The following is a 12,537-nucleotide window of genomic DNA, read 5'->3' on the forward strand; positions in this document are numbered from 1 at the left end:
TGTATTTTGGGGGTGGGGTGAGGTCCAGGCCTTTACACCACTTTCTAATCTCCTTACCATGCCCTAACTCTGGTAGTCTCCAACCCCAGTAGCAGATTTAGCATGATTTTATAACATAGTTATGTACCAAGTAAATGTTAACTGAATGATTCATTCAATCTAGTTTAATCACATAGATTAGAAGGAAGGCAGGGGCCCTATCACCATCTTTTGTTTGTAATCAGAAATTGCTTCTAAAGTTATATTGTATTCCTTACAAGCAAAGGTAAATAAGGAGAGGATATTGTTTATATATTTAGGGTGTAATTAATGGTACCCAATGTAACTCTTTAGGCTGTTACCACTGTTTTCTAAGAAAATTATCTAAAAAGAAAACTGAATAGAGTTAAAATTTACTGAGTGAAACAATGAAAAAAAATCTTAATTTCAGCTTTATGTTTATGGACCTGCTCACTCCAGAAAATTAAAAAAAAACCAACTTCACCTACAAATTCATGGGCAGCAATACTTATTTTCGTGAAATATATTACTATAAAAACGAGACCTTGGAAACAGCACAATAAAGGTCTTATTTATTCTTATCATCATAGAAAAAAGTTTATTCAATTTCAAAATGTACATTAAAAATTTACAATGGCATTTTCAAGCATTTTAGTAATGCTTCTGAACTCTACTCTGCTTCAAGGAACAAGTATATTAACCTATTCCATGATAACCCCCCCCTTCCACCCCGCCAAACCCCCAAACAAACAAAAAAAACTACTCAGTTTAAGAGGCACTGACATTCTACATATACTCCAAGACTGTGAACACAAAATTCAAGATCCATTAGCAACTGTGTCTTCTTCCATTTCTTCTTCACCATCATCTGTGGGCCCTGAAAGGAAAAAATCATTATTGATTTTAGTAGAAATGCCAGTGAAAGCATTTCATTCTCTCATGTATCACATTCCTATGTAGTGCAGTATGAAAAATGACATACAATAATCATTTTGTGGGGGCAGCAAATGTGAATTTTTGTTGTGTATTGAAACTAAACAAACTTTTTAACAAAGTGGTCATATTTACTAGTAATGCTAGTACTAGTACATAATCAGTTCAAGCTAAGCCAAAACACTGAAACCAAATGAAGGGCTAAGTCTATCCAACAACTGATAACAGATTCTGGGGCATTGTCTTTAAGTAACTCTCTAAGTCTAGCTAAACTAGGGAGTTGGGCCAGAAAATTTTTTGCTGCAATAGTCTAATGTTTGTGCTGCTACTCTAGTAGAATCAGGGCAACAGACCTTTTAGAACGCCAGTACCTGAAGGGAAAAGTTAAGATAGCTGGCCAACAGGCAACTCTAAAAAGATAGCAAACAGTGGAGAATGGTGCCTCTGAAATTCATCATCATTGTACCTACCTCACTGTTCCTTTTTGTGCCTTCTGATTAAGTATAATATTTCAAGAGAATTCAGAGTCATAAAACTTGCTTAATAATCATTAAATGACTGACTGAATCACATTTTTGCATAATCTCTGATCGTTATCTCTAGAGTGCCTTCATCATACCAGTTCTTTCCTTTCCTACTTTAGCAATAGAAATAATTATGAGCTTTAAACAGATATATCCTATCATTACAATTTTCTTTATCAACTGATCTTTATAGATCTTAAAACATCTTTGCCATCAACATTTTGCTTTAACCAGTCACTGAATGCAATCTTAGTAGTATGAGGAAATGAACTTTAGAAACCTGATTTGCGTTCTCTGCCAGGTATTTGACCAGACTGTAACAATCCCTTCAGTCGCTCCACTTCAGCCAGAGTAGATGCATTAGCAATAGCATTCTGGAAGGAAAAGCAAAATGAAATGCATAATTTTTCTTTAAAATTTTGAAAATATCTAGTTTTTCAGAGAATCATAGCAAATGTTCAGTAGCATACTAGATGGTTTAAATATAATGAAAGATTCAAAAAATGATAGTTATCCCTTCTACATCGTGACTTTCCCACTGCAGTTTCAATATATAGTGGGTTGGTATTATTAAATGGGAATACTGGGGGAGTTTTGCGGAAGCTACGGCATGTAGGCGGCCAGCTGATGACTCAAAAAAAGTTTAGAAACTCAGAAATGCATAAAATATATGTATAAGATCATATAACATCAACACATTTTATCTTTTAGTACCATAGTTCTTCAGACTTCTTCTCTACTATGAAGGGAGGGCCAAAAATGTTTAGATTTAAATTTTTAGATTTTCCAGATCACCATGCCCCTAGCCCCCTTGAAGTGGAAGGGATAATTGTAATTTATTATCTCGAAGTTAATTAAAAGTTATTAACAAAAGAGTACTTCAAAGGTCCTTAAATGAGAAAAGTAAAGGTGGTATTATATACTAAAGTATTAGTTAATCAAAGCATATTCATACTGTGGCCAGTTTATGAAGACACAATCATATTTCATAGTTATAGCTTCCCTTCAATCATACATCTAAGACTGGCTATTGGATACATCCCTACAGGTCACATATTGACTTATAAAACCACAAATTAACATTGTCTTATTTTGTACTGTGTTTTAATTTTTGTTAAACATTTTTAATTACATTTTAATGTGGTCTGGGCTGCACTCTGGAGTACGTAGGCCTAGTTCAACACCTCTGGGATACACTAAAGATGTGAAATAAAAAAGGCTTTTTAGGCAAAAGTAGTTGTTCCATTTTCAGACAGATCAGAGTTGTTTACTGCAAGAAGTCCCTCCATAATAAAAGGCAGCGAAGAGGCCAGGAAAATGCCAAATCCTAGCCTGTAAAAATTCAGGATGAGGATCTCAAGTCAAAATATGGACTGTGGAAAAAAAAGTTTAATTTCATGCTAGTTTTCTTCTCGTAAAAATAGAACCAAGACTAAAAACTACAGCAAATTCTATTATGTCCTCACCTTGGAACATCCAAGAGTTACTAAGACTTATAAAGTTTCATATTTAATCTGCTACAGTTCTATCTTGGAACTCTCTCAGTAATGTTCCTTCAATATATTACCTTAATGGCTTCTACATCTCCTGGAGATGGCCCACCTTTCTTTTTATCAGTTGGTAAACCAGCACCTGGATTAAAACTTAAAAAGAAAAAGGAGAAGTTAAATCCAGACCAAAAGAAAATGCTTCTCTTTTACTTTCAAAGTTTTGAAAGTAATTCAACCAGTGTAGTATCTTATCTTTGTTAACAAACTGATACAAGAATTCTCTCCTTCAGAAACTCCAGTACAGTTTACCTTCCTATGGAGAAAGCAGATGAAATGCTATTATGTCTGCTTTGCTAATTTGGAAAAAAATTTAGCATGTTGCAAGGAGTCAACCAGTCAAATCATGAACCAAGAACACCTACGGAACACTACAATGATCACTGATAACTGTTATTTAATTTTAATTTGTAGGCTGCAAACTGCAAAACAAGTGGTGTTTCTGAAGGTGAATTCCATTTAAGTTGTGTATCTGTGTCTTACGTTTTGGTTCTCCTGGCAATATCCTTTGCAAGCTGTGCACCCCGTTTGCCCTTGAACATTTTCTCTGCCTCCTGACGCTCCTACAGCGATACCATACATAGAGTTAATGTAAACAGGAACACCACACACATTTTGATGTATTCCTCAGAAAATACTGAAGGAAATCTCCCTGAAAAAACTTTAGGGTGGTAAAGAGACTCAATGTAAAAAGACCAAATTTTGAGAATCAAGTATGAAATCAAAAGGAGACATTATGTTTTTGTTTTCACTGGGTACTGGTTCCTGAGAAATGGCCCATCTCTCCCTTATTGGAAAGAAGTATTCCCTGATGAAATAATATCTCTTTTGTGATGGTCATCATTTGGCCATGGTCACTCCTTCATATAAAGGATGACAGATGGTTTATACCTGGGTTTTACCAGATACAGAAATCTATAGCAAACCTTGTTACAAATGAAACAACACAATTAGCTCAGTTATAGGCTTATCTCCCGTAGTCCTCACTGGAACAAAGTTAAGAGAAAATGAACTCAAAATAGCAAATACAAGTACAGCATCCACTAAAACCAGAAAGGACTCTAATTTACATAATAAAAAATACAAATACTTACTTTTAGTTTCACTTTCTGGAAATCCAATACTCTGACTTGTGGGACTTTATGGATTACATATAGTCGATAATGTTTCTTATTTGTTACAGGATTTCTCAAAATACTACAAGGAAAGGGAAACAGCATTTTCTCTAATCTTATCCAAAGCAATAACATTCAAAGGAAGGCCATAATAAGAAAGTCTAATAAATGGATTTTAAAAATTCACAATTTACAAAGTTTTAACTATTCTTTCTATATTTCAATGTAATAGAATCGTATTACCTGATGGTGGAGTAAAACCAACTCCAGGAAGAGAGACAATACTAAGACCACTGGGCAAATTTTAAATTTTGTATCAAAAATCTTTATTTTCTATTGTGGCGATTTCTTTCAGAGGTGTTTGAAGGCAAAACTGAACTTGGTACAATCAGAAGGCCCATAATTAATCACTAATGGCTAGCTGATTTGACCTTAAGTCAATTCATTTAACCTCTTTTGGACTCATCTGTAAAACTGGAGGTTTGGGAGGGAGTAAGGCAGAATTAGATGACCTTCAATTAGATGATTCTAGGTCCTGGTAGGTTTGTGATTTTTGTAGGGCTGTACTAATAATAACCACTATGACAGAACTGATTCCATACCTCAGGTAAGTCAGTGATTTGAGAGTTGCCAAAGGATCCAGATCACCCTGAAAAACAAGTCATATATTATCTCAATAACTGAGATACTCCATAACTGAGCTACTGCTTTAGTGACAAATTCATATAAATTGTTTTTCAATAGCTACTCTACTCTTAAAAAAAAGCTACTACGCATATATTAGTGTGGTAGCAACGTGCTGAATGAATCAGAAAATAAACTTGTATAAGGGAAATATGGGCTATAAAAATTGTATGCTTGCAATTCGTAATTCAAAACTAAATGACTGTGACTTAGGGCACATCTAGTACCTACCTCTTCTAGATTTCACTTCATTACCTTATTGGGTCATTTGTAGAGTTGTTGCTAATGGCTCATTTTCAATAAAAGTAGTACTAGCTTCCATTCTGTATGGGACAGGCTGAAGTAGCATTAGTGCTGGCTACAGAGTGATTCCCAGATCTGATAGGTACTAGATGAGTGAAAGGGCAAGTTACTTAATCTTGCTGAGCTCCAGGCTTCTCCTCTTTAAAATGGGGATAAAAGTCTCTGCAGTATGTACTTCACAAGGTTCAATTCAACAAACTTTCATAAAGTTTGCTCTATGCAAGGTACTAGGAATGTGAAGACACAGCAAAGCACTTTCTGTTCTCAAGGAGTTTACATTTTACAACAGGGATACCATATGCACATAACAGTCAATGTCAGGATCAATTGATAAAATGTATTCAAAGTGCTTTGCAAATTTTAAAGTTACATAAATGCTATCACAGTGCATTATAATTTACATGATTTCATTTGATCCTTGCAATAGCCCTGTGTAATAAATAAGTAATATATTATGCCTAATTTAAAGCTGAGAAAACTGGGGTTCAAAAGTGGAATGATCTGCCAAAGTTTACAAAACTTGTATGTGGCAGAGTGGAAATTAAAACCTACGTCAGTGCTCCTACTACATTAAACTGCCCTCAACTTCAGAAGAAGACATGCATGAAAACTAGGAAATGTAGCTAACCAAAGAGTTTTGGCTTCAACCATAAGCTGGGTGCCCTCATGCGCCTGCACAATGTAAAGGGTTATATATAGCCTTATAACCACCATCATGGAAGAGTTGCTCCTTAAATGAACTGAGTCATATTCCCCACACAGGTTCCAAGTAGGGTTGCCGTACTGGCTGGTAACCTTTTTCTTATGATGGGGCCTATGACAGCCATTTCCTGGATCTTGCAATATCAATGCTATTGAACAGATGAAATCTAAGGACAATGTAAAAAAGAGTGTTGTTCCTCTTTTCCTAAAGATTTACCATTACAATAAAAATTTATTTAAAGCAAAGACTATGTATTAAAAGGTCAACAATGGGAAGACAAATGGCTTTGAACCACCTATTACTTCTGCAAACATCATTAAAATATGCTCTATCACTGTATTATATATACCCTACCAATGTTAACTTGAGACAAACTATATATAAAATCTAAAGAAATCACAAGCATTCTATAGTATAAACACTTTACACTTCAAAAACTTGTCAAACATGGCAATTAAACTACATTCAAAGGTGATACTTGATTAGTGATATGAATAGTGGAAAAAAGAATCTTACTTTTAAGTTTGCATCCTGCCTCACCAATCTCTAGTTCTTTTAAAAAAGAGAATGTCTCTTCTCCCAATTTTTCCTGGTTATTCCCCTGCAACTTACTACCAAATATTAGGGTTTTCTTTTTCCTAATTAGTGGATGATCTATCTCCCCAAGTTTATTTGATGATAGACACAATGTTTTGTAGTCTCTAGATGCAAATAAAGGCCAGAGATGAAAGAAGAGCAAGTTTTCCTGGCCTCTATTTAAGAAAATAAATTTAGAATAGAAATTTAAATTTTTTTAAAAACTTTTTTTCGATCTATATTTGAAATGATTACTCAAAATTTTTTTTCAACTTACCAATTCCACAATACTATTGTTGGTAAGAATAAGTTCTCTCAGGCTAGGCAGGGCCTGATCGAGTCCCTCACCTATTCGGCTAAAACAAAAAAGATTATTATAACAAAACCAATAAGTGAATCAAGTAAGAAAAAAGCTTTTTACTTAAAACCTAAAGAAACCTAAATATAAGCAAGATTTATTTTTCTTATGTAATCAATTCACAAAACCATAGAAACTCAGAATTGAATGTCCTCTAGACGTACCAACTCATTGCAGTTTGTCCCTCCTTCTTGAAGAGGATCATGCCATGAGGGAGGTGATGCCATGACATGCAAGTGAACTGGATTTAAGCGAGGGAAGGTGGTGCAAAGTTACCAGTCTCACTTTCTCCTCCAGAGCCATCTGGGACCAGTGGCCAGATACAGATCAGGACAACTGGACATGGCCCAGGATGCATAGGGGGCCGGCCCTTGGCTTTTTTAAGCTAAGGTCTTACAGGACTCAGTTCCACAGAGGCAGAGCCCACTCAGTGATTAAGGCTTAATAGGAACTTGAGGCAGACAATAGACAATAGACACCCCCCACCCCAAAAAAACAATCTGAGAGGGGAAGACCCCCAGGGTTCCTGGCCCAAACAGAAACAATTGCTATTTACATTCACTCTGAGCTATTCAGGGCCCAAACAATAACCAAGTAGTGCTTGGCCTGGGACCTATTACTTGCCAGTCAAAGAGAGCAAGAGTGATTTGGGGTTTTAAAGTTTCAGAGATTAAGATTTATATTCCCTTGGGCCAAAGCACATAGTTAAGGGTGTGACTTAAGTAGTTCTCTTCCAGAAGGAAGGACAAACAGCAACCAAAGGTATGTAGAAAACGAACTGCCCATTAGTGGAACTGGCCATCTGGCAGCACAACTCTTTTCTCTTCTTTCCCGTTCCTCGGTCCACATAGGGCATCACATCCTAGACCAACTCAAACAGGGTTCCCCTCAACATAAACTGAGTACTAGTCCTCTAATCTCTGATTGGAGGCCTTCAATAATAGAGAACCCACAATCCCCAGAGGCAGCTCTTTCTACTTTAAGAGAAAAAAAAAACTGACAGCTGTTTCTACTCAAATATAGGTCATTCTACAAACAACAGACCTCACTCAGAGATGAAGTCCTACACATTAAACATTAACCAACCTAAGTTGCATACATAAGTTTTACCCAGTATTAGGAGCAATATAAACTTTTTTTTTAAAGGCAAAGGGTGATTTTTTCTTTTAAGCTTTAGCTCCGTGCTTGGCACACACATCAAATTTCATGAAAATATGACCAATTAACATTTTGTTTTTTTCTGTTGGCTAGCATGATGTTTCAAGATAGCAGACGGAACCATAAATACAGGATAAAATCTAGTACAAGAGGCAGACACAAAGTGTCAACTAGGTGAGATAGAAAAAGTCAGTATATTATAATTGCACAGGTCTTTTACTTACTCTCATTTCATAATTAAAACCTGCACATGCATAGAAAACACCAAACAATAAACAACAAAAGAGGGCAATAAAAAGTTACTAAACTAAACCTGTCAGTAGCAAATCTCATTTGGATGATCTTTTGCAATGTGAATTTTGGATAAATGAAGTAGAAATTAGGATTAAAGCACTGTCATGAATTGAGTATCTGTGAAAGAAAAAAACTTTTCAGCTTTAAAAAATTTCAGCATACTTGAAATTCAATACCTGCAGCTATTTACCATGCTTTAAGGTAAACAGCTAACTCGGAGGAAAAAATAACACTTACCATATTCTATTGTTATTCACCAATAATGTTTTCAATCTTTTCAACAAGGGAAAACCATCCAACTTCCGGATTTCATTATCAGAAAAATCAATAGCATCAAATTGATCCAAGGTAGCCCCCAAGTTTTCAATTACAGGAATCTTATATCCTAGAAAACAGGAAAGATATCAGATTACATTGAAGGAGTCAATGTATACCATACCCTAAATTAACAGTGTCAGTAAACTAAATCAGGTGTTGTTTATAATTTTAGAAATCTATAGCATGAGAGAGAGCACTAGCAATTCTTCATTCACCAAATAACTGTTAACTAACAAGTACTTAGTAAGTTTTGAGGATGACACAAAAGAAATGTATAGTTTCTACCCATATTAGAACTTCTAACCTATTGTGAGATGATACACATATGAAGCATTTAAATAACAACACAAGGCGATAATGCTAAATTACTGCTAGTGGAGTTATGAACAGGTTCAACCATTCTTGAAAACAATTTGGAATCATCCAAAACAGTTACTGAACTGTGCATACTCTTAACAAGAGATTCTGAAGCTGGGACTAGGTATCAAAGATACAAGAAAAAGACTGAAATGTACAAAACTGTCTACAGCATAAATTGTGACAATAAAAAATTAAAACTAATATGTGCCCCAACCACTGGGGAATGGATGAAAAATTTATAGTGGATGAATAAATAACATAGTGTGTTAATCTGTGCTATAAGAAATGACAAATATGAAGATTTCAGAGAAACAAATTATTTGATTTGTAACAGGTGATAGCGAAGAAAGTACACACACACATACATATATAGATATGTCACTGCAAACAAAGAAAAATATTAAAAGGCAGAAAAACTTGGTCAAATACAATTAGAAGTTGCTACAATGCCAACTAAGTTAAAGCACACAATTCTCTGTTCTGTTAACCTAGTTTTGGGGAATATACTTTGTTGGGGGTGACTATGTGTTTCCTGGGAAGTGTACAAAAAAGTATCATTAAATTAAATCTAAATATATGGCAATAAACAGATATTCAAAGACAAAAGAGTTGGCCTATCAGGGAAAATTCTCTTAGAAAGGTGAAACTTGATCTACATCCAATTTAGTTTTATGAATTTTTTTTTAAAAACTGCTCCTGGGTTCAACATATAATTCATGAAATTACGGGAATGAGATTTCCAAAGGCTACCTAAGCAATGGGAAAAGGATGAATGGTCAATCTCCCCATCCTAGTGTCATTACCATGTTCCAGAATGATGCCTTCCTTCCATGAAATCTCTCTCATATTGTAACTCATGCACTTTCACACCGAGATAGAATTCCATTTTAACCTTAAAATCCCTTCGGTTTGAAGTAATCTAGTCCAACCCCTTCATTTTACAAATAAGGAAACTGAGGCCCGGAGAGCTGAAGTGATGATATCAAGGTTATACAAGTATCAAGCAAGGAAACTGGGACTCAAAGCTAGCTTAAAAAAACAAAAAAAACAAAACCAATTTAAAACTCTTTTCACACACAGAACCTAATTCTTCACATCTGCCTAACCACTTGCTTGGGCCTCAAAGTCCATTTTATTGTGATATTTCCCCTTAGTGCACTGTACCTAGTTCATTAAATTTTAGTTGAGGTTAACTTAATTCAACTAAGATACAGTACAGCTCCCAACTAAGACAGGATGTGGTCTCTATGTGCAAATTAGCTAATAAACATCACAACTAACCTGAAGTCTGCCTTCCAATTTTGCATCTTAGCGGATAGACTACTAAGGGTAATAAAAGGGAGATAGGTCAGAATGAAAAACTTATGAACATTACAGACAACGCAGCGGGGGGGATAGGGGGGTGGGGAAGCTAAAGATTAACATCTGAACATCACCACGACAGGAGAAAGTGTGAAGGCAGGGGGTGGTGCAAAGAACAAAACCGCTGGAGCTAAGAGGTCCGGGGTGGAGGGCAGTGTCACAAAATGAAACGAGAATCACTGGGCGGTAAACAAAAAGATGAGGGATCCCCATGACAGCATCTATAGATAGCTGATAACGGGAGAGGAGAGAAAGTTAAGGGAAGTGGTAGCTACAAAGAACAGCAAATGAAGCACATTGCTGGGGGGGGGCGGTGGTGGTAGGAGGTAGCGTTTCGGGAAGTGCTTTTCGTGCTCTCCAAAGAGTTACTCTCTTAGGCGCCAAGAAAACCCAACCTCATCTATTCTGTTTGCGAGGGTCACGGGGGCCTAGTGGGCAGACCTCGAACACATCCCCTCGCCATCCCGAGCGGGCCTCAGTTGCCTCATCCGTGTTCGGGTCGCGGAGGCTGAACCGCACAGCCTGGCGGGCTGCGGCTCTACAGCTTCAGAAAAGGCCGCCCGCAGGCCTGCTAGGCGCGCGCAGGCCGCCACGCGCTCCAGGACCCAGCCCGGGGCCGCGGGCCCCCTTCCATCGCTCCTTCCTGTGCCCCGACCCTACCTCGCAGGTCAAGCTCACGATCTCGCACGGCGTTGGTGTACTGAGCCGCCTGCTCGATGAGTTCCGCCGTGAGCTTCACCATCTCGTCGCCACAAGGCACCACCGAGGCCGCTCTTTCCGGCCCCCAAAGAATACCCAGCAGCCCCAGCGCACCGCCTCCGCGGTAGCAGAGCCAATCAGGGGCCTCAGGAGGCTGCAGCGTGTTCAGGCCAAAGCCATCGATTGCCGACACACAGAGACCGGAACTACAACCAGTTTTCCGCCGCAACTTCTACCTAAGTCCCAATCGAGCTCCCGGCACTCACGGTTTTAAAGCCTCTTGGCGTGGCTCACGTGGAAGTTCCTTGTTTGTGTCTTAGAGGCTTGCTAAGAATCTTTTGCAAAAATAGGGCTAACTATATGCATGGTAGGCTGAGGGAAGACCCGCCAATTTGTTGGTGACGCATCCCTTCGGCTAGTAGCTAACATTTATAGAGAGCTTTAAGATTTTCGGAGCGCTTGGCACGTGTTACCTCATTTGATGCTTCTGGTTATGGAAAGCATTTGGTGAAGAAAAGATTCTGCTACTCCGATTAATTTATTTATAGCAAGAAAAGACTCACGTGTACAAAAATATTCATAGAAACATTTTATTTTTTTTAAACTATGTGCCGGAGACTGGGAAATGACAAAATGAACTGGTATGTAAATGTAATGGAATTCATTACATCATAAGGGATGATAAATATGCAAACTTCAGGGGAACGTGGTAAGATTTGTAGAAAGTGGTGATGAAGAATTAAGAAATCCGAATTAAAAGAACAGCATAGAGCAACAATGTAAATACAGATCACATCAAGAGGCAGCAAAGCTGGTGGTCAATAACAAGGAACAGAACAAGGTTAGTAGTATACTATCAAAGTTACGGCACACATCTTTCCCGTATTTTACGAAAGTAAGAAGTTACAATCGACCTTTGAGAGCAACAATGTAAATACAGATAACTCCAAGAGGTGGTCAAATATAAGCAACAGAACAATGTTGGTATCGTAATATCTAAGTTAGAGCATACATCATTTCTGAATGTTACAAAAGTAGAAAGTTAAACCAGCCTCTGATGATTGTGGGGGTGGGGGTGGGCGTGGTATGCACTTTGAAGAGACATTCGTTTGAGTGTTGTGAAGTGTTGCATAGAAACAATGTATTTAAAAGGAAATAAAGTATCAAGTTATAAATATACATAAAACCAATCTGTAGAAATGTAACGGCAGACTTACACTCCTAGTAAATTTGCAAGGAATATTATTTCTATGCCTTTTTTCATGGACAATACCTGCTGACCTATACTTGGGCCATAATAATTAGAATTGCATCAGAAAAAAAACAGAGCACCATAGATGGATTATTCCATCTAAAATCTTCTATGATTTTGTGCTCTATGAGGTTCCTCCAAAATGGAGAAGGTATACAGCCCACTGTCCAAAGACCAACCCAGCTAGCTGAGGGATACTTGTTAGCAAAATTCTGGCATTTAGATGATGGATTTGCTGGGTGCCACAGCATTTCATTTATGTCATCTACTAAGGGGGCTGTCTTTAACCTTAGGTTTTTATTGAAACAATAGACAATATATTTTGATTTGCCATTTTAGTGAGAGCTCTGC

The 12,537-nt window shown here is 37.3% G+C and overlaps 1 protein-coding gene across 1 annotated transcript; it reads right to left on the reverse strand.

Annotated features, from left to right (window-relative positions):
• Positions 1–550: 550 nt before the first annotated feature.
• SNRPA1 (small nuclear ribonucleoprotein polypeptide A') lies at positions 551–11,057 on the reverse strand. Its single transcript, XM_036734167.1, has 9 exons — positions 10,896–11,057; positions 8,433–8,580; positions 6,663–6,741; positions 4,722–4,768; positions 4,099–4,201; positions 3,488–3,567; positions 3,025–3,100; positions 1,738–1,831; positions 551–877 (listed from the first exon to the last, which is right to left on the reverse strand). The coding sequence occupies exons 1-9, from the start codon at positions 10,975–10,977 to the stop codon at positions 819–821; spliced, it is 768 nt and encodes a 255-aa protein (XP_036590062.1). The 5' UTR covers positions 10,978–11,057; the 3' UTR covers positions 551–818.
• Positions 11,058–12,537: the final 1,480 nt, after the last annotated feature.

The sequence above is a fragment of the Trichosurus vulpecula genome, chromosome 8, assembly GCF_011100635.1.
Source record: "Trichosurus vulpecula isolate mTriVul1 chromosome 8, mTriVul1.pri, whole genome shotgun sequence".
NCBI lineage: Eukaryota > Metazoa > Chordata > Mammalia > Diprotodontia > Phalangeridae > Trichosurus > Trichosurus vulpecula.

Excerpts from the sequence above, each read along its gene's own strand:
- SNRPA1 (XM_036734167.1), bottom strand. The coding sequence starts at position 10,977 with ATGGTGAAGCTCACGGCGGAACTCATCGAGCAGGCGGCTCAGTACACC. Across the intron at positions 4,202-4,721 it reads AAATCACTGACTTACCTGAG|TATTTTGAGAAATCCTGTAA; the intron begins GTATGGAATCAG and ends CTTTCCTTGTAG. Across the intron at positions 3,101-3,487 it reads ATTGCCAGGAGAACCAAAAC|TTTTAATCCAGGTGCTGGTT; the intron begins GTAAGACACAGA and ends TTTCTTTTTAAG.